This window comes from Manis javanica, chromosome 17 (assembly GCF_040802235.1).
Source record: "Manis javanica isolate MJ-LG chromosome 17, MJ_LKY, whole genome shotgun sequence".
NCBI lineage: Eukaryota > Metazoa > Chordata > Mammalia > Pholidota > Manidae > Manis > Manis javanica.
The window spans coordinates 10,896,327-10,923,244 of record NC_133172.1 but is presented as its reverse complement, the minus strand read 5'-3'; the positions used below and the strand labels follow the sequence as shown (position 1 = coordinate 10,923,244).

The 26,918-nt window shown below is 37.8% G+C and overlaps 1 protein-coding gene across 4 annotated transcripts; it reads left to right on the top strand.

Moving 5' to 3' along the window:
* Positions 1–3,864: 3,864 nt before the first annotated feature.
* Positions 3,865–23,823, top strand: ZNF283 (zinc finger protein 283). 4 transcript variants are annotated; one of them, XM_037012342.2, is made up of 4 exons: positions 3,868–4,500; positions 9,800–9,887; positions 11,670–11,796; positions 18,744–23,823. In XM_037012342.2, exons 2-4 carry the CDS (start codon positions 9,879–9,881, stop codon positions 20,363–20,365), a joined length of 1,758 nt encoding a protein of 585 aa, XP_036868237.2. In that variant the 5' UTR covers positions 3,868–4,500; positions 9,800–9,878; the 3' UTR covers positions 20,366–23,823. The 4 variants fall into 4 exon arrangements, with proteins under 4 accessions (XP_036868238.2, XP_036868237.2, XP_036868236.2 ...); XM_037012341.2 differs by having other exon boundaries at positions 3,868–4,708; XM_073226060.1 differs by lacking the exon at positions 3,868–4,500 and adding an exon at positions 4,552–4,603.
* The last annotated feature ends 3,095 nt before the right edge of the window (positions 23,824–26,918 follow it).

Here is a 26,918-nt window from a genome sequence, read left to right as displayed (position 1 = left end):
TCAGGTGTACAATTTGAGGCTTCCTCCTTGGGAGGGAGAATGGAACATGCTGTGTGCTGGCTCTTTAAAGGGCTGCCTGAAGGACTGGTTTCTGTCTGGCTTCTTTCATAGCATTTGCAGAATCAGCATAGTTTTAATACCTGGGGACTGCTGAGAACAAAGAAGATGGGGTGGGAGCACCTTGCTGCAGCCAGTACAGTTTGGTTTGATAAAGAGGAGCCTCACTTGAGGCTTTCCTCTTGCAAGGGAGAGAGAGAAGTGGAGCATGTTTCCAGCATTCTGGCTTATCAGAAGGCTGTCCAAGGAACTAGTATCTGTCTTCCCTGACTCTGAGCATTGCTGGGGAGTGTGGCTGCTGCTGGAGAACCAGAGAACTCACAGGACTACAAACATATACCAGAGGGAGTGAGACATTACAAACTCCTATGAAAGAAACTGGCAAGCCTAATTCAGAATGTGCACATAGAGGTCCAAGGAAATCAGACCCCTCCAGAAAATGGTTTCAGAAGCCTCCAGAATCTCTAGTCAGGTTTATTTGTGAGAGTTTTCTCCTCTATGAAGCTGGTCCTTAAGGATTGGGAAAAGTGGTTGTTTTTTCAAATGTGTGGATCTTAACACAAAGTTATGATACACATGAAGAAACAAGCATGGCCCAAACACAGGAACAAAATAAAGCTCCAAAAATTAATCCTGAAGAAATGAAGGTATATGAATTACCTGAAAAATAATTCAAAATAACCATCGTAAAGATGCTCTACATGCTCAAAAAAGTGATGCATAAATAAAATGAGACTTTGATCAATAGTGACAGAAATTACCCAGAAGAACAAAAAAAAAAAGAAAGAAAGAAAAAGAAAAAAAGTTTAAGAAAACCAAAGGGGCTTATAGCATAACATAAAGGGGAGTAATATATACATTATGGGAGTCCCAGAAGAGGAGAGAGGAGGGGTCAAAAACCTTACTTAAAGAAATAATGGCTAAAAACTTCCCAAATCTGGGGAAGGAAATGGATATCAGATTCAAGAAGCCCTATAGACTTCAACTAGGATAAGTCCAAAGAAATATACACTGAGACACATCATAATAAAGTTACCAAAAGTCAAAGACTAAGAGAATTTTGAAAGCAGCAAAAGGAAAGCAACTCATCATGTACAAGGGAACACCTGTAAGACTCTCAAAAGATGCCTTGCAGGCAAGAAGGGAGTGGGATGATATATTTAACATGCTGAAAGAAAAAAATTTGCCAATCAAGAATAATAACTATCCTTCAAAAAAATAAAGGAAAAATTATTTTCCATGAAAAACAAAAGCTGAGGGAATTAACCACCACTAGACCTGCCTTATAAGAAATACTAGAGGGAGTCCTTCAAGTTGAAATGAAAGGATACTAAATTGCAACATAAAAACATATGAAAGAATAAAGTTCACTGGGAAGGTAAATACATAGACAAATCACGTTCAAATCTTTGTATAGAAGTTAAAAGATGGAGGCATTAAAAAAACCCTGTAATTATTAAAATGTTATTGGATGCACAATATAAAAAGACATTTGTGACACCAATAACAAAATATGTGAGGAGTGAGAAGTAAAAGTGTTGAGTGTATGTGATTGAAATTAAGTTATCAGCTTAATATAGATTGTTATGTTTTATAAGAGGAAAATAAGGAGAAATAGGCCACAAACAGAAAACAACAAAATGACAATAGTAAATCCGTCCTTATCAATAATTATTTTGATGTAAATGTTCTAACCTCCCAATCAAAAGACAGAGTGACTGAATGAATAAACAAAATCCAACTATATGCTGTCTACAAGAGATTTGCTTTAGATTTAAGGACACACATAAACTGAAAATACAGTATGGACAAAAATATCCTACACAAATGGTAACCAAAAGAAAGCGTGGGAGGCCATTCTTCTATTAGACAAAACAGACTAAAAAATTCAAGCTGGACATAAAAATATAAAGGGAAAACACCTGATAGCCTACTACTTCATGATAATAATTTTTAGTATTTTATTAATATTTTAACACATACACATGTAAATAACAGAAATGTACATATTTTACACTTAACAGGCATTTTTTTTACATTGGTTACCTATCAGTTTTTCCTCAGTTACATGCCTTCACAAGTTCCCACAGTCCCCTTGTGTTGAACAATGTTAAAAATCTGGTGTACATATCTCACATCCTTCTTCATGTCAAATAAACACATTGCCTTCAATTCATGTATCAAAAAAAATTTTTTTAAATTTTTATTTCAAATATTTATAAATGAGTATGTAAAAAAATAACAGTATACAATTGTGTAAATACAATCCAGCTTAAGCATACATGAAATAACTTGCAAATTTTCCAACTCCCTGAAGTTGCCAAATTCCTGCATTTTACTATATCCTTGTTTTTCATTAGGTACCACTTATGCACAAAACATAATTTTGCTTCTTTTGGAACTTTTATGAATGGGACCTGCATATTTCTATGACTCTTTGCTCATCATAGTTGTTAGATTCACTAATTTCCACTGCTGTGTATTATTTCATTGTCTAGGTAGTGCACTTCATTGTCCATCCTACTTTTGATGGGCATATTTCATTTCCAGATTTGTTCCTGCAATGATATTAGTGAAAGCAATGCTATTGTGTTTGATGACAAAGTGTTTTAAGGAATTTTAGCTGATGAAGCCAGTTAGGGTGAAGTAAAAGAGAGACTTCTGAAGGGGAAACAAGAGCAAAATGACAGAAAGAAAATTTTTTTTTACAGAAACATTTAGGGGTTTGTTCTGAAATTGTAATAGAAAAGGAAATTTTATCTTCTCCCCTAATACTACATCCATTACTAATACTGCATCCATTAATTATTCAATTTTTATCTACTATTTCAGACCAGAAGAAAAAGTGTCAGAAATGCCAGAAGAAACTACAAATATTTAGGTTCAAAATTGCCAACTGCAATAGAGAAATCAGGCCCTGCCTAGGAATGGAAACCTGGTTTTGCATATTTAGAATACAACAAAGTGTAATTATCATTTTTTGAAATAAGACAATTGATGGACTAATTATGTAGTTTCAAACAGGTTCCTTACCATGCCTGACCTGTAAACTAGGTCATCTGATTCCCTAATTCAGGGTTATGCTGTAATCTACCTTCTTTCATAAGTGGGAAATTATTTCCTTAGTCTAGAGCTCTCCAAGTTATCTGCTTAAGTCCCTTTAACTTCACAGAAGATTGGAAACCTACCTCAGCCAGTCCATGACTGGTTGTTAGATTTCTTCATTTTTTTTAGAAGTTATGCTGATATGCATTCTTTCCCCCAAAACATCATGATTCATTATATAATATCTAAATCATTTGGCAGACAGATTGCAAATCTTTTTCTGCATCTTAAATTTGACGCTCCAAGATGTAATAATACTACTCTATTTTATAGATAACAGAACGGTGTATATGTATTGTCATTCACCATTATAACAGTCACAATTCCTCAGGCACAATATAGTGGTTGGTAGTCAGATAACCAAGCTAACACACACCAAGTTAGACAACACAGCACTGTTTTTCAGTCCTAGCTAGACAGTGATCCACTTTCATAATCACCATGATATACATACAAAAGCCTATTTAAAAAATCTCACAAATATTAAGTCATCTTCTGTCCTGATATTAACAAACATACAATGTTACAGAACCTCCTCATGTCTCTCAGTCCTACAGAGTCCTTTGCACAAGTCCTCATGATCACAATATCCATTCACGACCAGTTATTGTTGCTTTCCAAGCGTGTCATATAGTTTCTAACAGGAGCCTCTTTACAACCCAAGGAAACAAAATTCACACTGGCAGAAACTCTACAAAGGGTCCCAGACACTGAATCGGACCCGCAAACGCACGTGGAGCAAGACACACCCATCTGTCCAACTACTAGACCTCCGGTCTCTGGGACCCAGGCGAGCGCCTGGCGTCGCTCGGGGTTATTCCCACGGACGTTAAGTGCGCCGCGCTCGCTAAGACCTAAGTCACTAGTCACCACGTATCCCCAACCAGATCCACCCATTTTGGACTCCACAATGCGTTCCTCAGCTTTTGCTAAAAAACTTAATTCTCCCACAGCCATGCCGAAGACACGGAGTCGCTAGGGTCTTCCAAGCCGGGAGCTACTCCCACCGCAAAGTGCAGCGCTGCGGATGGGTCCCGGAATTCGCGCTTTTGACAGCGGAGTCACGTTGCGCGCTGCGAGCTTTCAGAAGGTCCCGATTCCCAGCTTCCGAGGCGTCCCCGGCTGTGGACTACATTTCCCAGAAGTCTCCGGGCACAGTTTTTTTTTTTTTTTTTTTTTTTAGGGAGAGGCGAGTTTGCCTGAGGAGAGCTGTTTGACGGCCGGGCTCCCAGCCTGAGAGGATTTTCCGGTTGTTATTACCCACAAGCTCCTGGGTTCAAACTAACCTCGGGTTCTGGGTCCCTTTCCGGTGTCCTCAAGGCTATAAGACTCTGCGCGGTGAGCTGGTCGCGCCGGGCGCGCGTGGGGGGTCTCGGCGGTGTCACCGGAGTCGGCGCCGAACTGGCAGTGAGCGTGGGGGTGTCCCCGGGAGGCGCTCGAGGTGAGGAGGCCCCGGTCGCGGACTGAGCGTGTCGTGTCCCGAGCCTCAAGCCTGTGTGTGCGCGAATGGCTAAGGACGGCGTGACAGACGGCGTGACAGCACTGGGTGTGTTTCCGTGGTGCTGCGTGGAGCTGAGACGGGTGACGGTGTGATGGGTGCGTGGCCGTGTGGCTTTGCTTTGGCGGTGGGTCCAGGTTCTCTCTAGATTCTCATTGGACGTAAGTTAAACAGCTGCAAGGAACGCAGCCTCGCACTCTTGCAGTGAGCGTTTAAGTAAGGCGTGGGTCTAGTCTGGGGATGAGAATTTTACTTCTAGAAGTGTCCTCCCGGCTGGCTCCTGGGAAGACGTGGTGGAACGGTCCAAAGAGACGTATTCCTAGAAGGGGCGCCTCTCGGGGCCGGCTACAAGTTGCAGAGCCACTGCAACCAGACCTCTGTCCCCAAGCATCTCTGCAAACTCAGAGAAAGATTCCAGCCTCCCTTTCAATTCCATTTTGTTATGTGTGGATGAAGGCAGATGTGGCCCTAGAGGACTTTCTGTTTTGTTCTTTTTTAGTTAAGTCTGTCTGTGCTCCAAGAAATGCTGGCCGAGCTTCTAAAGAGGACTTTGAGGAAGAAAGAATTGTTGCATATTTAGAAATCAAAGTTCAGGCGGGTTTGTCTTCTTTGTTCATACCATCACTTTTGTTTTTTGCTGTGGTCGGGGACCGCGAAAATGAGAGATCAAGTTCAGAATGAAGTTGAATGCAGAGGACTTAGACTTCCTTGGAGACCAAGCAAGGAGCTAGAGTGCCCCTGCGTCTTTAGATTACAGCAAGCAGTGAAACAATCATTGGTTAATAATTATTGAATGTACTTTCTCAACGATTCAACCAACCGCGAACTAGATATGTTTTTTTATATTCCTATTGTGTTAAGTTATCTGGTTAGTGAATTTCACAGTATGTTCCTTGCCTGGGTTTGCCTCAGAAAGGATCACAGGAACCGTTTGCAGCTCCCGTTCCACACTGTTCATAACTCACACCAGATTCCAGGAATTAACACTTTGTTCTTTCTATTTATTAGGTTGGTTTCGGCTATTAATAAAACTTAAGCAATAAACATATTGCTCTTTTCCCTTAGACTAGTTTTGGCTATAAATCAAGCTTGAGCAGAAACTAAACTACAGCAAAGTTAACTGCTGGGGTGTCTGCATTTCCCCCTTTTTGTTTAGCTTGCATGTTTTGTAACATTAATGAGCAGAGTGCTGATTGCTGTTGAGCACCTTGATGTTTTCCGGTAGCTCTTCTCCAGCCTATACAAAACACAAATAACAAACAATACAATTATTGTAAGTGTAGCACGTGGTACTACTAAAAACTTTTAAGTGTTTTATCAGGTCTAGATTACTTATTCCATTTGCAATGCTTTCCAATAGATTAGAACCACTTAATACTTGTAATTGTTTCTGGAAATTATCAATAATGTGCTGTTGAAGTTCTAATATTTCTTGGGTCATATTACCATGATTTAACAAATGTTTTTTAACATTATCCCAGAGAAAATAAGTATGATTATAAGACATAGGAGTAACACAAAATCCAGTTGTACTCCAATCACATTTCATAGAAATTTGACGTTTCAAACTAACAATTTGATCTCCTAGCATAATAACTGCTTCTTGCAAATCTGTCAGTTGTGCATTAATTTTACTATCCATCTTTGGGTGGTCCACAATTTTGACGAATTAGAATGCCAAGTATTCTACAAAGTCAACAGTCTGAATGCTTTGTTGAAGCGCAACCCCAGCGGTTGTAGCAGTTGCAGTTATGGCTATGATCCCCAGGACAGCTGCAATGATTAATCCAATCATTCATTTAGTTCTCTTCAGAAAAGTATCAATAGTATTTTGGAGAAGCATCATGCTTGGAGAATCTTGCCACTTTCGGTGTAGTTGAACTGGAAGCCAGAGACCTGTTCTAGCCTTAAGAATATAAAGGCTATCTTTTGTGGAAAAAGTAACAGAGTTATTAATACAAGTATAGAATGAACAATTTGCACAGGAGATGGAATATCCGGATGAATTCCACGCTGTGTGACCAATCGTAATTAAAAAAGGTAATCTGACACAGGCTGTAATATAATGACTCTCATTTTTTGTAAAACTCAATCGACGACTTTTTGTAATGCTACCATTCCAATTATGGCCTTTCCAAGCTATCAGACCCCGTAAAGCTGAGAGAATTTTCTGTAAGTGATATTACAGGGGCACTCTAGCTCATTGCTTAGTCTCCAAGAAGTCTAAGTCCTCTGCATTAAACCTCATTCTGACTTGGTCTCTCATTTTCGCGGTCCCCGACTGCAACAGTTTTTAGATGACAATATTGGCTTTCCTTGGCCTGAAGTATCTTCACTACTAGTGTCTCTCCTGGGTCTTTCTTATGGCGAATGACCCACCCTGCTGATGCATCCCTTTTCCCAGTGGCCCCCTATTGTCCTTCTCCTCAATAGCCATATGTTCATCTGGCAAATTGTTCAGATCCTTCTGTGCACTCTCCCTCTGTAAGCATTCTGTTGGTATACAAATAGACCTCCTGGAGATTAATTTACTGCTTTATTTTTAGACTATGGTTGCTTGAGATTAGCATTTAAGTGGTATTGTGTACAGACAATTTTTTATCTTTCCCCATTTTTAAAACAAGGCAAAGTAGAAGGGGGATCATTTCAGTTAATAAATAAATGACAATGTTGTGAAGCTTTTAGAGGTGGGAATGTGATTAGGCTTTGAGCATAGCCATTTGCACCAATAAGGGCAGAGACTTTCAGATAGTCTTTAGGTGGAAATCTGTAACACTACTGAGCATGGGTAGTTCAGGTCCAACTCTGTGGGTTTTGAGAGGCAGTACTGTGTTGTACTTAAAGAGTAAGGCTCTGGATCTGGGGCATCTGGATTCACATTTTGACATTGCCTGTTACTGGCTGTGTGAACTTGGACAAGTGATTCAGACTGTGCCACATGTACAAAATTGGGACAAAATAATACCTACTTAATAGGATTATAACGATGTAAGATAAGTTAATATGTGTAAAGCTCTATAAAACAGTGTCTTCCCCATGATACAGGCTTAGTAAATATTAAGATTTGTTGTTATATGGTATTATATGTTATATGGTGATTCATCAACTTTTTATATAAAATTTTAAGAGAAATATGAAGATGATTGTAATAGGTGCTTATAAATTTAAAACAGTGTCTTAACCTGAGATCTTCTTATTCCATTTATGATTTCCAGGTGATCACAGATCCCTTGAAATTGAGACAGAATTTTTGTAAATATTTGTAAATTCATTTAAAGATATTTGGGCAAAATGTCTATAATCTCATGAGATTGTCAGGTGTACATGACCCAGAAAGAATGCACCTCCATTGGCCTGGAATAAAGATAAAATGCCTGGGAAAGAGCTTTTACAAAATTAGTGTTCATTTAACTAAATTGCAGTATATCCTGTGATGGCATAATGTGTACCTACTAAAAATTATGTTTATAAAGAATCAAAGGAAGGAAAAATATAAATGTTGAAGTATTAAGCAATAACTTTTACATTAGGTAATTAGTTTCACCATTCAGTATTTTACATGGATTTTCTTACTTAACCTTCAGTGCAACAATCTGTGGTAGACATTATTTTTATCCCTTTTATTGACAAAATGTGTTGAGAAATTGGTTACAATCAAGCTCAGATTCACATCCCGAAAGCCTTACACTACAGCCTTTATCTTAATCTCAGATACACTTCATTATGTATCCCTCACAAACCTGCCTGCATCACTAAATAAATCAATTGTGCATATTCTTCTTCATAAATTCACATGGCCCAATACCATCATAACTAATGAGGGTATAGTGGGCCATGATTTACTAAGCCTTTTGCCTACTGTAACATAGTTTCTAATTCTTGGTTATCAGAAGTGATTTTTGGTTGAATAATCTTGTGATACATCTTGTGTACTTCTCTAGCTATTTAAGGATACATTTCTGTAAGTGGAATTTTGAGTAAGAATTTGCAGCAAATGTAAGACCCTGAGATAATAGTATTTGGAGTAATAAAGTAAACAAAAGACATAGTTGTTATCTTTAAGACAAGGAAGGAAAACTACACACAGGAATAAGTGTGAGGCAGCCAGCAACAAAGGCCTGCAGGCCATTCAGATGACCTGTCTTAGGAACTCATAGGAGGGTAATTATAAGTAAACTGTTGGGTCACAACCAACTTTGCAGAGGCAAATGGAATTTATCTTGTGAGTTTTATAACTTAGTTTTATTCTAACTAATGTTAGCTGCAAAGTGAGACTAATAAGATCAGATGATTCAGCAGTTATCTGGAGAGTATCGTGTCTAAAAAGGTTCAGATACAAAATAAATGCATCTGTCAGAAGACATGAAAAGAAGCAGGATTGAAATCTTATCATTGTATCCATGACATTTCTTGGGGGATTTCAGCCATCTTTTTCTAGGTAGGATCTGAGCATATGTGGAAATCATATAATTAGTATAATGCATGGCCATGGTTACAACAGTTATGCAGAATACCTAAACAAAAAGGAAATTAAGGCTGCAATAAAAATAAACAGTATTATATATAGATACATAACTTTCTAAACATTTTTAATCTATTGCTGTCTGATGGACAGTCTTTCTATTTTGATATATACAAATAGTTTATAAATATAATCATACCATACAGCCTGTAACCTATTTTTTCTATTGACAGTTTATCTTGATTATTTCCCTCAACTTAATGTATTTCATACATAGTATTTCATTGCATGGATATTCTGAATGCATTAAGAAGTCATCTATTTGGGTTCAGGCAGTTGTGCATCCTATCTACCTCTACATCTTGACCAACTTTCTTGAGCCTTGAGCCCATGCAGGATGTTCTAGCCTGGACGATGTGGTCCTTTCTTAGTCCTGAGAGGTGGGAATGGAGGGAGGAGGCTACGTTCTGGGCAGGACTCAGTACTCCAATCTCAGGCCCACATCAGCACTCCCAGAGTTGGGCACTAACAGAAACCTTCCTGCTGAAGGACCTTGGGGTTTGTGGTAGGGTGTGAAATAGAAACAGGAATAGAGGAGTGTAAAAGCTTACATTCACTTAAGTCAGGACAGGATCACTTAAGCACACCTGGTCTAAAGCTTTGTTTTCCTTCCTCAGCTCTGGCTTCTCTGAATTCTGTGCTTCACCAATAGAGGAACCCCATGGAGCATTAATTAGTTCTTGCAATTGTAGAACCATGACTGATGTAAGTTGGTATTTCTCTCTCCTTGAAATATTGTGATTTTTAGGTTATATGAATCTTTCCTTAATTATCCTAAAGCTATTTAACAGAACCCCATCCTTGAACTCACTTCTCAGTTCCTTCTATTCCTATAAAAAATGGTGCTAAATAGCCCAGTGTCCGTCCTCCCTGTGTCCCTTTTCCAATCAGTGTCGTCATATTCATTGAGCACGTTATTCATTATCTCCTGGGTGTTCAGTCTTCAATCAAAGCAGTGAAGGAATTGAGTCTTTTAAGGGAAATATTTGAGTTTCTGTCAAAGAGTAACTCAAAGAAATACTAACATTTATCACACTTTTACTTGACTAGAAGGTAAACCAAAAGTAGATTGGTATCAAAGCACAAACAGGATTTATATAAGAGAAGGAGGAAATAGGAGAGAGTGAAAGACTGTAGGCATTTTGAAAACAAATAACAGTTTCCCTTTTTTAGGCTAAGATGCTGATTGGCAGGCAGCTAGGAAAGAAGCCAGCCAGGATGCTCTGTCCTTAAACAGCTGAATGGTCACCCAAGAGCACAATTTAAATTTTTGTGCATTCTCTGCCTGAGATTTGGTGTTTTCCTGGGGTATATCCATGCCAGGCGGTCTTGGGTGGTGCTTTGATACCACCTCAGTCTTCATTCAGTCAGGGCTGCACCATTTCCCTTATCAGAATTTCTCATTCCCATATCAAGTCTGTGGTGTGATGAGTGAGTGATGAGGGTCTCACTGGGCGCCACAGGAAAACTTGGAACTTCTTCACAACCCGGTTTTCTAGAGAGAGAAAATGGAACTTGGGATTTCTTGGTCTCACCCAGTTTGTGTGAGGCTTCATGAGGCTTTTAGGATTAGAGGGAGCAGTGAGTGGTTCTTTCCAGTGAAAGTGGTTCTCTAACCAATGAACACCAGTGTCAAAGTCCATTTCATTATTGACCAGGATGCGCAGGTCTCAGGTAGCAGTAGTGTTAAGCATAATATCCTCTGTCAGTATCCTCCCACTTGGGAACAAGGAAGGTGTTAAGCAAGGGGTGGTTGGTGGTAACAAGTGAGAAGACCCAGATTCTTAAGGACTGGAGGATAATAGATTCCTAGAATTAAGAAAATCTTTTAGTTTCGTTGAACCTAAATGTGTAAATAGTTATTAATCTCATATGTGCATATGATGAACTGAATTGCAACTAATAAAAACACTTTGAGCATTCATGGTAATAAGAAAAATGTTTATGATATAATCTAGCAGAATGATTTGCTTGAGGCCTTAATTTAATGAAAATCATTTTTCTAAAATAGAGATTTTATAGTGCATTTGGGAAGAAGGTTTTCATGTTTGTCTTTTTGTATTCCTTGAAGGGAAAAGATGGTGTGGCAGTACACATTTATAAAGAATTTATGAGCAGGCACGTAACAGGTTGAAACTATATATACACACCCATAGAACACCCCCCGCCCAAACACACACTATTTTTATTTAGTAGAAGAGAAACTGGGATTATTTTCTATATTACCAGATAGGTCTGGGTACCTGAGTTATCTACAGTATTCAAGAAGTTTTTTCTGCTGTAACAGAATTTTTCTAGCATACTCTGCTTTAGTCCTACTGATCTCCCAACTTTTCCCTACCCATATATATTCTAGGCTTCTAGCCTACTTGATTGTTATATTTTCCTCTTCTCGTAGTTTATCTTTCACAGGCCTCTTTTCTCCTCTTGGAAATATTTTCTTAAATTCTTTAACTTCACAAGTAATGTGCGGGTTTTTGGTTTTAGGGGTTGGTGACCTTCGGGGACGTGGCCGTCGACTTCTCCCAGGAGGAGTGGGAGTGCCTGGACCCTGCCCAGAGGGACCTGTACATGGATGTGATGTTGGAGAACTACAATCACTTGGTCTCACTGGGTAAGGCCATCTGTCTGAAATAAATTTAGAATCTCCTTATCAGCTTTCTCTACTGGGAGTTACAAGGCTGTCTTTGAAGCAGCCAGGTGAATTTTTTCTCACTGCTCTCAAAGGAAAGGTTTGATATTTATTGGGTTAGAAATAGGTTCATTGAGTTCCTTGATCTTCTCATCCCTCAGTGAGCTTCCTATTTTCCTCTGGCCCTTCCTGCCATGGCCTCTCTTCTTTAATGTCCAAGAAGCTGGATTTGCATTATGGGCATTTATTTCATAACCATTGTCAAAGAAAGCAGGTTTCATACTGTGTTTAACCTTAACCTCTCTAGAGATGATATGTGTCCTTGCTACTCAAAGTGTGGTTCTTTTGTCTGAGGAGCCAGGGAAGGCCAGAGCCAAGTTGGTGAAGGACAGACTTCCGAGAGGCTAAAGAGGGAGACGGGCAGGGCCCAAGGGAAGGCAGGTTCGCTGGGTTAGGGAGGAATGTGGCTTGTCCTCTCAGTGGTTGGAGGCCATGATTTGGTTTATGTGGGGTTTTAACTTTTTTATTGTCAAGTATTACACAAATACCTAACACTGCCATCTTCTGGGGCTTGTTAGAAATGCAGCTTCCAGATCCGGCCGCACAGAGCCTGTATTTACGCAAGATCCCCAGGTGATTTCTACGCACACCAAAAAAGCACTGCTCATTGTTATTTTCTGACCCATGTGCAGGGCATACAGCTAGGCACAGCGTCTCATATCCTCTGACTTTCAAAAGAGCCTTTCCACCTTACATAGTGGGTGGGAACAAAATTTATTTCATACTAAGTTAACATGTTCCTTTACTTTCAACACATTCGAAGTTTGCATTTTACAAAGTTATATACTGCATTGAGTTAAACCCTAAAATTGTCTCATGAAATTTAGTTTCCCCTTAGCAAAATAAAAACAGTAATGATAATAATATCAATAGGTAACACTGCTTACTATAAATTAGACTCTGTTCTAAGCAGAGCAAGTATATTATAACTTCCACAGAGTCCCCATGAGGTAGGTACTATTTTTATACCCTTTTTATAGACGAGAATACCGAGGCACATACAGTTTATGTGACTTCGCAAGGTCACACAGCTGGTGGGAGGCAGTGGCAGCAGTTGAACCCAGGAAGCCCGCCCCCAGAGTCCCAACCACTGTGCTCTGTTCTAAAGAGATGGAGCCTGGGTGAACCTGAAACAGCATTTGGCATTTCTCGTCCAGCCAGCTGACACTTAATTTCTAAATCAGATGTGACAGCATTATTGGAGGAAGGAGAAGAACCCTGGTGGTTGTGCGGGGAGGGCCACGAAGTTGGAACCCAGGAAGGCAAAGGCAGGAGGGAACCATCATTGCAAGGAACAGCCTCACAGGTCACAGGGGGAGGAGCAGCTGCGATGGTGTTTGGGAAGTTCCCTACGAAGGACCACAGCCTGTAGAGTGAAGGCCTGACGCCTGGGAGGAAACTGAGACCTCACTTTGGGCCGCCAAAGGAACTTCATCTTGATCGCCTTTCCCAGCCTTCCTGTTTTTCTTCTCCTATTTCCCTCCCACTTCAGTGAGGATTGGGTTCCTTTTTGTTTCCAGTGCAACTATTTTACTTATATGTTGGATTCAGCAGCTTTCCAGCTCTTTTGCATTTCTGTGTGTATGTGTATGCATTCATTCATAAATTATGCAAGCATTTTGAGTACCTACTCTTAGCCAGGCATTGTGCTGGGCATTGTCAGTCAACACAGTCGTGCTTAACAAGATTGATAACTTGCCCAATCTCATGCAGTTTATGTAACCAGGGAAAAACAAAATAAGTAAATATATCAATAGATAGATAGATAGATAGATAATGTCATGTAATAAGATAGGTTGGTCAGGAAATGTTAACAGCAAAAAGGAATACAAAATGATAGGAATTGACCAGGTTAATTTAGATAAGATGGTCAGGGGAGGCTTTCCTGATTAGAAACATAGACTGGGATCTGAGCATCTGAGGGAGGAGTATGTCAGTATATAGCAAAGGCAAAGACCCTGTGGTTGGCAAGGAACTTCGCTGGAGGAATGGTAAGAAGGCCAGGGCAGAGTTAGTAAAGGAATGTGTAATAAGAAGTTAGGTCAGAGACATAAGCCTGGGCCAGATGCTATAGTTTTGTTGTTTTAGTTATTTGGGTTATTTATGGTCTGTTTCAGTCTGAAACAGTTCATATGTCTTTCTCTGACTTGCATTCCTAACTGCTTTTGAACATTACAAGCCAGTTATTTTGCGCAGTGTTCCTCAGTTTGGGCTTGTCTACTACTCATTCCTTGTGACCAAATTTAGATTATTTGTCTCTGGCGGGAGCATCACAGGACTGATGCTGTGTTCCTCTCCCTGCATTCTGACAGCAGTGCAAATGAGTTGGCATTACTAATGACGCGTACTTTGAGCATTTGATTAGAGTAGTGTTCCTACTGGTGTCCTCCCGGTAAAATTAATAATTTTTTCTTTAATGAGTATTTTGTGAGGAGGAACTTTGAGACAGTTAAATACTATATTCCTCATCAAACTTTCTATGTATTCATATATTAGACTTCTAGTCAGTGTGTTATAATCTGTTCTTCCCATTATTTATTTCGAAGCTTAAAATACTTGAGTTTGTTCCAGATTTAATCCATGAGAACCCTCTCATGGAACTTGTGTCCTTTGGCACGTCTCCATCACTCTTTGAGCACCTCCTTACTTTCTGGCACAACAAATGATGTGTCAGGCTCATCTTGTACTTTTCCTGCTCCAACCATAAAGTCAGCCATTTCTTCAAGGTATCCTGATTTCTTTTAGTTGAGAATGATATTTAGAAGCCAAAATCTAGGTACTGGCTGTGTTTATTACTGCTAGGAGATATCTGCCCCTAGGCCTTCTAAGAAGACAGAGCTGAGAAATATATTTATATATGAACACACACACACACATGCACACCACACATGCCCACTCACATCCATATATTGAAAACTATGAGTTCATGCAGATATCTCCAATTCCAATTCAACACTACAGGTTTTATTTCAGCTTATCTACTTTTGCCATATTTCTAACTCTGCTGATAGTGAAAAACCTGGTTCCCATTGTCCTTATATATTTATTTATTTGATCAAACTCTATTTCACCATCTTACATTGCCGCCACCACCACCTTGATAGTGTGATTGCCCTTCTCATCGCTTTTGGGCTGTGACAACCGATGCTAGGTCACTTACTTACAGATGCTTGTCCTTACCCTGTGTGCATTCTGACTCCCTGCATGGGACAACTCTTTTGTACTGATACTCTCCTCATGTTGGTTGATCTTCAGTACCCTGCCCTGGGCTTTGTTTTATTAAATCTTTACCATAGAATGTGTACTTTAAAAATTACCTGTGCAATGAATTGGGAAGTATTCATTAAGCTCTTCTATATAGCAAAGTGTGGTGGTTGCCTTAAGGAATACCAACTGTGCTATTTGAATTGTATGCTAAACAGGCTGATTTCTTCATAGAACTCCACTTTTTTCTTGAAAGAATGCCTGATTATTCAGACTTAGGTAGTTGGAAAAAATTTTCTTGCAAGTGAGCCCCTGTCACATCAAAGACAACTAACAGTATTTGTTGTTAATGATAGAATTCAAACTTTCAAGTAAAAATGAAAGTTGTATGAAACATATTCATCATTTTGAGCTTTATAGTTGAGATACATGGTAATATTAACATATGATTAACAAATATTTTGTAATGAAATATGTCAGTATTTCAGAGATCTGCATAACTCACTGAACCACTATTTTTCAAATGACCTATTTGAAAATCACTTTTTTAAAGTGCATGATGTTAACAAAATTATGTGTGGATAAAAGATCATCCAAAGTGCAATGGATTTTAGTGTAACATAATGTGAAAAGTTAACAGGTCTGGCTGCGTATTCTACGTTGAAGCTAACTTTTAAGAAACTACCACTTCTCAGGTTTTACTTTAGTATCAAAGAATAACAAATCTGTAGTGTCAAAGACTAATTGCATATCTGTAGGGCTGGATTTTCTTCATATACTTCAACCAAAATAGCATATTGCCACAGATTGACTGCAGAAGCAGAGATTCCAGTTGTCTTCTATTAAACCAGATATTAAAGAGTCTTGCAAAAAATTAAAATAATCATTAATTTTTTGTTTTGGAAAATATGATTATTTTTCATAAAATATATTTATGGTAACACTTAATGATTTATTATTTTACAATGAATTAATGTCTTTATATTTCTGTTTTAACTTCTAATATGGTAAATATAAAAAAATATAGCTCATATAAACAGAAGATCTTTTGAGTCTCCAGTGATGTTTTAACATTAAAAAAGAAGTTTAACCTATACTCACTAACACTGTTAAGCCTTATCTACCAAGTAATGATAATATAAGCTCTTGCATGACAATTCAAATTAGTTGAACTAAATTCAATTCAGATTTATTTATCTACTTATTTCTTTATTCATGCTAAGTTTTACAAAACTGCCCTACTTTTAGTTTACATTTGGCCAGCTCACTGTAACTGTAGTAGTAATTTGGTCAATTTAAATATTGTGGCTTCCTTTTGGAGATACACACAATCTTTATACCCAAATGTTAATGTATACAAAGCAATAAGACATCGTTAAACAGCAATAGTTACTGAAGTTTAGACCTGTGACCAATTGTACATGATTGAATTACTTCCCACAAACATATCCACAGTATTCACCCACTATTTAATAACTCAACCAGAATGTTATACAGTCACCATTAAGCAAAAAATACTAAATCTGTGTATTTTGTATTGTAGATAGACTTATGCATGAGCAAGCAAAGGATTCACCAATAATTTTTTAAAGTATAGGAGATTCTGAGATCAAAAAGTGTGAGAAGTACTGCTCCAGGATGTAGTTCATACTTTGAATATATGGCCTTTGTGAGGCCTCAGATGAAAGCTTGGAGGTGAGGTATTCGCTGAGGTCTTTCCACTCATGTGCTCCAACCACCTTGTGGACAGTCACCCTGTGGATGCAGAAATTAGTATTTGTCTACAGATTCAATGGGGAACCTCTCCTTAGATTTCTGGGGCTCTTTTGCTTGACTCCTTCCTCTACTAAGCCTTGAACTATAAATTCTAGTTGTCTTAGCAGCCCTGACCTCAGGTCCCACTATCCTTCCCCAAGTGCGACCACTGCTCTCGGTTGGGACTTTGTCTTCCTGTGCCTTGTTTTGGAGGATGCAGCCAGGCAGAAAGGATAAATATGAAGTTCTCCTGATAATGTTTATCTTGAGAGTTTTTCAACCCTGTGTCTTGTATCATAGTTTTATAATTGTTTGTAGTGTGAGAATAAATACAATAACAGATTTTTCATCATGGCTGGGGCTGGAAATTTCTCTTGACTTCAGTTTGTAGAATATTTTTTGCTATATAAAGAATTATAAATTGAAAGCTTTCTTCTTTCAGCTATTAAAAATAACATTCCATTGTCTTGTAGTTTCCATTGTTGCAAATGTGAAGTCAGCCATCATTCCTATAGTTGTTCCTCTGTCTTTAATATGTATATTTTCTTCCACTCTGGCTGCTTTTACGGTTTTTTCTTTATCTTTGGTTTTCAACTGATTATGAGGTTTCCAGTTGTTGCCTTTATCTGTCTTATCCTCCTTGCAGTTGGCTAAAAATAGGTTGATGTCTTTCATACATTCTGGGAAAATTTCAACAGTATCTTCAAGTATTTATTTGGCTCTATCCTCTTTCTGAAACTCCATTGCCTGAAGTTGGATTTTTTTATATTGTTGCACAGATATGACACTGTTCTTTCTTTTTTCCTAGTCTCTCATCTCTTTAGATTTTTTAGTTGTAGAATGTCCGTTTAGTTCAATTTTAGAGGTTCCATTTCTCTGCTGAAATTTCCCATCTACTCACTGTCCATTTTTTCTTCCAGAATCTGTAAAATATAGTTGTTTAATGGCCTTGTCTGCTGATTTTAATATTTGTATAATCTGTTCTGTGTCTCTTTTGATTGTGTTTTTTTTTGTGATTATATAGGTCATGTTTTTTCTGTTCCTCGCCTATCAATTTTTTTATTGTGTGCCAGACATTGTAAATAAATGAACAGTAAAGGGTGGGTAATTCTTCTCCCTGCCTCTGAATGAATATGCTTCTCCCTTAGTCAGTTACTTAGGGTGAGGGGCTGATAGCCGAGATCCCACCAAGCACGGAGCTGCACTGGGGCTTGGTCATGGCTCTCCTTAGTTTCAGGTCATTTCTGGTTTCAAATTAGATTTAAAAATTTTTGCCCTAAGCTTCACATATGACCACTGATGGATTCATCTCTTTGATTGTATCAGGATTTGAGCTGATTGGAGGTGATACTACAGTTTGGGTTAGTTTTGTTTCACTTCTTTGAACTATAGTAGAGCCTTGGAACTTAAAAATTGCCTAGATTGCAGGATTTTGTCTGCTTTCTAGCCCAACACCAGTCATTCAGAAAAATTTCTGTGATAGAGAATTATCTAGCTTAATGATTTTGTTTATGAGTTTGGAGATTTTCCAGATTCCAATTCATTTTGCCAGCCTACATAGTCATTAAAAGTTCAGCTGAACCACACTTGGGCACATAAGGCATGATTGATGGAATGGCACATTTTGATTTAAGGGACCATCTATATGGGAAGATGAGGCACTTGTTAAGGTGATCATTGTGGAATCCTCCAGAAAACAGATCAGAACATCCATACCACAAAGCTGAGTTTGTTGTTTGACAGGGGAGAGACTTGATGGTTAGGAGTGAGCTCAGTAAATCTCCTAATCTTATTCACTTATGGGTATTATTTCCAATTTATCTTTTATTTCTACTATAAAGAAGTTTTATTTTTCTGGTAAAGGAAATAAAATATATGGTTTTTCTTTTCTTTTTTTTTTTTTTTTTCAGATTTGGAGTCAACATCTGAGACCAACAATACCTTTTCAGAAAAGGACATTTTTGAAATAAATTTTTCCCACTGGGAGATAAAGGAAAGAAGTAAACCTTTTGGCCTTCAGGCATCCATTTTCAAAAATAATTCTAAGTGCAAAAGCAAATTCGAGGGACTACAGGGACATCAAGAGGGATACTTTAGTCAAATGATAATCAGCTATGAAAAAATGCCCACTTGTAGAAAAGGCAAATCTCTTACTGTACTTCAAAGAATTTATAATAGAGAGAAACCCTATGTTTGTAAGAAATGTGGGAAGGTTTGTAGTCATGGCTCAAAACTCATTCAACATGAGAGAACTCATACAGCTGAAAAACACTTTGAATGTAAAGAATGTGGGAAGGACTTTTTTAGTGCGTATCAACTCACTGTGCATCAGAGAATCCATACTGGTGAGAAACCCTATGAGTGTAAAGAATGTGGGAAGGCCTTTAGTCGTGGCTATCAACTTACTCAACATCAGAAAATTCATATTGGTGTAAAGTCTTATGAATGTAAAGAATGTGGGAAAGCCTTTTTTGGGGGCTCAAGCCTTGCCAAACATAAGGTAATTCATACAGGTGAGAAACCCTATAACTGTAAAGAATGTGGGAAGGCCTTCAGTCGTGGCTATCAACTTACTCAGCATCAGAAAATTCATACTGGTAAGAAACCCTATGAATGTAAAGTGTGTGGAAAGACTTTTTGTTGGGGCTATCAGCTTACTCGGCATCAGATAATTCATACTGGTGAGAAACCCTACACATGTAAGGAATGTGGAAAGACCTTTAATTGTGGCTCAGGTCTTGTTCAGCATGAGAGAAACCATACTGGTGAGAAGCCCTATGAGTGTAAAGAATGTGGGAAGGCCTTTAGTCGTGGCTATTACCTTTCTCAACATCAGAAAATCCATACTGGTGAGAAACGTTTTGAATGTAAAGAATGTGGGAAGGCCTTCAGTTGGAGTTCAACCCTTGTTCAACATGAAAGAGTCCATACTGGTGAGAAATCCCATGAATGTAAAGAATGTGGGAAGGCCTTTGGCAGTAGGTACCAACTTACTCGACATCAAATATTTCATACTGATGAGAAACCCTACAAATGTAAGGAATGTGGGAAGGCCTTTAATTGTGGCTCAAATCTTGTTCAACACAAGAGAATCCATACTGGTGAAAAACCCTATGAATGTAAAGAATGTGGGAAGGCCTTCAGTCGTGGCTATAACCTAACTCAACATCAGAAAATTCATACTGGTGAGAAATCTTTTAAATGTAAGGAATGTGGGAAGGCCTTTATCCGGGGTTCAAACCTTGTTAAACATGAGAGAGTCCATACTGGTGAGAAATCCTTTGAATGTAAAGAATGTGGGAAGTTCTTTCGTAGCGGCTATCAACTTAGTGTTCATCAGGGATTGCATACCGGTGAGAAACCGTATCAATGTAAGGAGTACGGGAAGGCCTTTACTCAGGGCTCAAGCCTTTTTCAACATGGGACAACTCATAATCATGACAAATCCTACAAATATGAAGAATGTGGGGAAGCCTTTATATGGACAACTTACTCAAATGAGACTATTGATCCTGGTGAAACTTTACATTGAAGAGACATCAACATTCTTTTGTGTATGGACAACTTACTGAACACGAGAAGAAATCCATTGAGAAACCTAATGAATGTAGGAAATGTGTGAAAGAACATCAATTTATACTGATGTGAAACTGTTTTAATGTAAGGAATATATGAAGTTCTTTATTCATGGCACAAAGTCTGATAATTTTGGAGGATTCATACTCATTAAAAACACTAGGGAATATGGGAAGAACTTTATTCAGTTCTTGCTCTGCACATCAGAGAATTCATACTGCTGTGACATCCTATGACTGAAAGGAATGTGGGCTTATAGATGTGATAAACATCTTAGAGTACATCATAGAATACATCCAAATGAAAAACCTTTGAATTAGAATGTAAGCAAGTCTTTAGACAAGTGCTATTAAGACTTAGGAGACTAGAGCTAGTCCACAAAATTGTTACCTGCCCATCATGAGATAAATGCAGAACATGAAAGATGTTTGAAGTTTTTTATAGCAGTTTGATATTGCCATAACATTACCCTTGTATTTTACAAAAGTATCAGTTCATGAATGCTTGGAAATTAATAACAAAAAGTTTGCCCTTCCCCAGAAATACTTTGAGAGACAACATTCCCATTTTTTAAAATATATGAGACAAGTAACAATATGATTTAATTAAAAGAAATCCCTCACTGTCACCTCTCTGATTAGAATGTCAGGATATTCATACTATAGGAAGATTTGGCTAATGTGGGAATCAGAGCTTCCTTAATGCCCATAAAAACATAAAAGAATTTATGCCAAATACATTCATTTAGTAAATGCAGAGAAGCCTTACAATACTACCCAATCTTTTACACTTAAGCAAAGTCATCCTAAAGAATAACCCTGTTAATGTAACAAATATAGGAAACAACAAATGGCACAAACTAATGTCATCACCACCCCACCCCCTTACTACCTGTGAAGTAATGGGCAAAATGTTTGTCCCTTCTGGGTATCATCTTTAAAATGCCGGTGATGAGAAACTGTCTGATTGTGCCGTTGTAATGACCAGATGGGCTTAGAATGCCTCAGATCCGTGGAAGAGTATCTCGTGTGTAGCCTGTGTTGGACCCATACTAGCTCTTCTTATCCTCAGCATTAGTATTACCATTGGTGAATTCTTAGGAGATGAATGCCCTTAGAATAATGGATTTAGAATAGCTTCCCATAACCGCTTAACCATTTGAATTCAGATATTTCTAGATAAAATCTTATTGAAGAATCAGGGAGGGGGAAGCAATTTGTCTATAATGAATTCCAACACACAGGTAGCCAGTAATTAAAATTCTTCATTCACATTTCACAATATAATAGAAATTAAAGATAGAACACAAAAAGAAACATCCATTTAGGAATTCTTTCTCAAATCTGTATTAGGACTATTTTCAGATATTAAGAAAAGTTTAGAGAATAGTATCATGAATATCATATACTTTCTGTATAGAATCAACTGTTAGCATTTGGCCATATTTGCTTTCTCTTTCAATTTATATGTATCTATATGTATATTCATCTACCATTTGAGTTATGTAGAAATCATGATAATTAATTTCTGAACATATTAGTATGTATCTTCTAAGACTAAGAACAGTCTTATTCTTTAATATTATGATCACATGAGAAAATTATCACTGATTCTGTAATACTTTTATATTCACTTCATATTTCCCAGTGTTCTCAAGAATTTATCCTAATGCTATTTAATTTCTAATGAGTATCTTTCTATATTCATGCATGGCATTGGGCTGTCATGTGCCTAGATTTTAGTCGAGTAGACTTTTTGAAGAGTTCAGGAAAGCTGTTTTATAGAATATCATACATTCTAGATTTGTTTCTTCCTTCATGGTGAAATTTGTGCCTGTATCCTTTGTATCTCTCATAAAATCAAATTAGAGCCAGCAGCTTTAACATTTTTGGCCAGAACACTTCATAGGCGATGTGCTTTATATCCAACACTTCAGAAGCACATAATGCCCACTTTCCAGTTGTCATCAATACTAAGTTCAATCACCTGATTAAGATGGTGACTAAGAGTTCTCCAGTACAAATATCCATCACACAACTAGTAGGATCGGTGCGCCTTGGGCAACTACTTTTGGAAAGGTATGATCATATGTACATAGAGGCTCTGAATTAAAAGAGGAAATTGAAATAACTATGGATATTTTTCAGAAAAGAATGATAATAAAATGTGTATCGGAACTTATAGGATGTGCCTAAAGCTGTACTCAGTGAAAAAGTAATATCCTTTAATGTGTCTTGGAAGAAACCAAGACGCATCTGGCCCAGATGGAGGGCTGGGACGTTTTTCCCAGTATTTACATGGTTCTTGTCACATGGAGCTAAGAAGCTAGGAAAATAAACCCTAAGCCAATACAGAGAAGCAGTTGATACAACTAAAATTGAGATTACTGATTAGGAAAACAGTAGTCTTCAGTCAGTATTTTTCTCCGAAAAGTCCATTAACTTCAACTAGACTTTGGTAAACCTGAACAAGGAAAAGTCAAGAAAGAAGGCAATATGCACATTAATAAGAAAGGAGACAAATAAATATGGAAAGTTTTAAATTTTAAGGTAATAGAATATATTTAAACCTATTTGGGCCACTAAAAAATGGAAAACAAAACTTCGGTCCACAGTCCCCCTTTTAGAAACAACATTAGGAAACTGTTAGCTCCTTATGTAAAAACTCAAAGGTGAAAACAAAAACTAAAAATTGTACTAGCTCCCCTTACCTGGATAATGTAAATCTAGCTGCAAAACTGAGTAGAAATTGCTTCTAAAAGCAAAAGTTGGATGAATTGAATAAGTGCAAAAATCTGTAATATCAGCAAACAATTCAAAGGTTAAGTTGTATGAGTTGTGTAAAAAAAAAAAATTTGTATGGAATATCTGGACCCAAAGTTCTCTAGTTTAGATATTAATATAGGCTGACCAAAAAAAGTATCAGCACAAATATAACTCATAAGTTTATCTTAGATTTACATCACTTTAAAGTATGAATCACTCATGATTTAATCAATTCTAAAAATATTTGGAAAGCAGAACACATCTTAAAATTGGTGGCTTCTCAGTTAGGTAACCAGGTCGCTGTCATGACAGTACTAGCATCAAAGCATATTAGTTATGATGAAATAAGTGTATGTTTATATACTCACCAAGTTAGAAGTCAACCCTTTAAAAATTATTCATTTCCAAAAATGTAAGTTCCATCAAAATTAATGCATTGACAAATGTTTGTGATTCATCTTGCTCATTTTTAATCTGCACCTTACCTCTATGTACATTTTGTGTACATAGGCCATCAACTATATCACCATTCAATCATTCACCATCTGTTGTTGATTGACAGCTTTGTTCCATACAATTGCAAATATAATAAAATGTGACACAAAGCAGAATACTTTGTTTTAATAGAATAAACCATTGCTAATCAGTATTTCACTTCTGGGTATCATTTGCATGTGTGAGTGGCCCTATCCCAGCATTTCTGAAGCTATGTCTCGAGAATCACCAGTACTTGGTAGTATTTGGAAAACAAGGGAAGTATTCTGGTTAATCTTACGAAGTAGCATCTACTAAATTTACATCTAAGGAAAAAGCAAAAGCACGTTACCAGCTTATCAAAAACAAAGGAGTACACAAAGAAGACAAGCAGTGACTCTACAGCATCTTACTACGCCGATGGACAGTGACTGTGATGGGGTACGTGGGGGGGACTTGGTGATGGAGGAGCTCTAGTAACCACAATGTTGCTCATGTAATTGTAGATTAATGATACGAAAAAAAAGAAGGAAACAAAACAAAAAGGAGCGTTCTGGTGAAAACTGTTCATCATTTAAACTGGTGTATCTCAAACTTTACCAAGGAAATACTGATTTCTATTACCTGTTAACCACCTGAGGAATGTGAAACTTCATTGGGAAATGCTTCCATAACTATAAGAGACTCTAAAATTGGAAATTTCAATCACCAAATCTGGTTGTTAACTAAGGGAATGGCAGTTAGCATAATGCTGCCAAATAGTTGCCTTCTAATTTTTTTCTCTTATTCGTGCGCAAAACTTCCTTGTATCTAAGTAGGAATGGCTTCTGAGTTTTATGAAATGTCATTTTATCATCTCTTCCTGAGGTTGTATAGTATTTAATTTGTTGATATGAAAATTTATATTGGCAGATTTTTCTTAACTTCCCATTCTTGGATATACCCAGGTAAGTCATTGGTATGTATTTCTTCTTTCTTTTTCTTCCTTCCTCTCTCCTACCCTTCCTCCCTTTTTCTCTTCCTTCGTTTTTCCTTTCTTGCCTTCCTTCCTTCTTTTTTTTCTTATTAAGGTATTATTGATATACACTCTTATGAAGATTTCACATGAAAAAATAAATGTGGCTACTACATTCACCCATATTATCGTGTTCCCCCTTGTACCCCACTGCAGTCACTGTCCATCAGTGTAGTAAGATGCCACAGAGTCACTATGTGCCTTCTCTGTGCTACACTGTCTTCCCCGTGATCCCTCACACCACGTGTGCCAATCATAATACTCTTCAATCTCCTTCTCCCTCCCTCCCCACCTGCCCTCCCCACCCATCCCCTTCTGTAACCGCTAGTCCCTTCTTGGAGTCTCTGAGTCTGCTGCTGTTTTGTTCCTTCAGTTTTGCTTCGTTGTTATACTCCACAAACGAGGGAAATCATTTGACACTTGTCTTTCTCCGCCTGGCTTATTTCACTGAGCATAATGTCCTCCAGCTCCATCCATGTTGTTGCAAATGGTAGGATTTGTTTCTTATGGCTGAATAGTATTCCATTGTGTATATGTATCACCTCTTCTGTATCCATTCAACTACTGATGAACACTTAGGTTCCTTCCATATCTTGGTTATTGAAAACAGTGCTGCAATAAAAAGAGGGGTGTGCATATGTCTTTTTGAGTCTGAGAAGTTATATTCCATGGGTAAATTCCTAGGAGTGGAATTCCTGGGTCAAATGGTATTTCTATTTTGAGTTTTTTGAGCAACCTGCATATTGCTTTCCACAATGGTTGAACTAGTTTACATTCCCACCAGCAGTGTAGCAGGGTTCCCCTTTCTCCACGTCCTCACCAGCATTTGTTGTTCCTAGCCTTTTCTATGTTGGCCATCCTAACTGATGTGAGGTGCTATCTCATTGTGGTTTTAATTTGCATTTCCCTGATAACTAGCGATGTGGAACATCTTTTCATGTGCCTGTTGATCATCTGAATTTTCTCTTTGGAGAAGTGTCTGTTCATATCTTCTGCCCATTTGTTAATTGGGTTACTTGCTTTTTGGGTGTTGAGGCGTGTGAGTTCTTTATGTATTTTAGATGTTAACCCCTTGTCGGATATGTCATTTATAAATATATTCTCTCATACTATAGGATGCGTTTTTGTTCTGCTGATGGTGTCCTTTGCTGTACAGAAGCTTTTGTGCTTGATGGAGTCCCATTTGTTCACTTTTTATTTTGTTCCCTTGCCCAAGGAGATGCATTCAGGAAAAATTTGCTCATGTTTATATTCAAGAGATTTTTGCCTATGTTTTCTTCTAAGAGTTTTATGGTATCATGACTTACATTCAGGTCTTTGATCCATTTTTAGTTTACTTTTGTGTATGGGGTTACACAATAATCCAGTTTCATTCTCTTAACATGTAGCTGTCCAGTTTTGCCAACAGTTGTTGAAGAGGCTGTCATTTCCTGATTGTATATCCATGGCTCCTTTAGCGTGTATTAATTGACCATATATGCTTGGGTTTATATCTGGGTGCTCTTGTCCATTCCATTGGTCTGTGGATCTCTTCTTGTGCCAGTACCAAATTGTTGATTACTGTGGCTTTGTAGTAGAGCTTGAAGTCAGGGAGCTTAATCCCCCCTGCTTTATTTTTCCTTCTCAGGATTGCTTTGGCTATTCGGGGTCTTTGGTGGTTCCATATGGATTTTAGAACTTTCCTTTCCCTTCTCTTTACCTTTGTTCCCTTCCCCTTTCCTTTCTTTCTTTCTCTTTTTTCTTCACTGCTTGAATGCTGCTGGTATTTTGATAGGGATTGCATTGAATCTGTAGATTGCTTTAGGCAGAATGGCCACGTTGATAATACTAATTCTTCCTAGCCAAGAGCATGGAAAGAGTTTTCATTTGTTAGTGACCTCTTTAATTTCTCTTAAGAGTGCCTTGTAGTTTTCAGGGTATGGGTCTTTCATTTCCTTGGTTAGGTTTATTCCTAGGAATTCTTTTTGATGCAATTGTGAATGGAATTGTTTTCCTGATTTCTCTTTCTGCTAGTTCATTAGTGTATAGGAATGCAACAGATTTCTGTATATTAATTTTGTATCCTGCAACGTTGCTGAATTCAGATATTAGATCTAGTAGTTTTGGAGTGGATTCTTTAGGGGTTTTTATGTACAATATGTCATCTGCAAACAGTGATAGTTTAACTTCTTCTTTACGAATATGGATGCCATTTTTTTCTTTGTTGTCTGATTGCTGTGGTGAGGACCTCCTGAATTATGTTGACTAAAAATGGA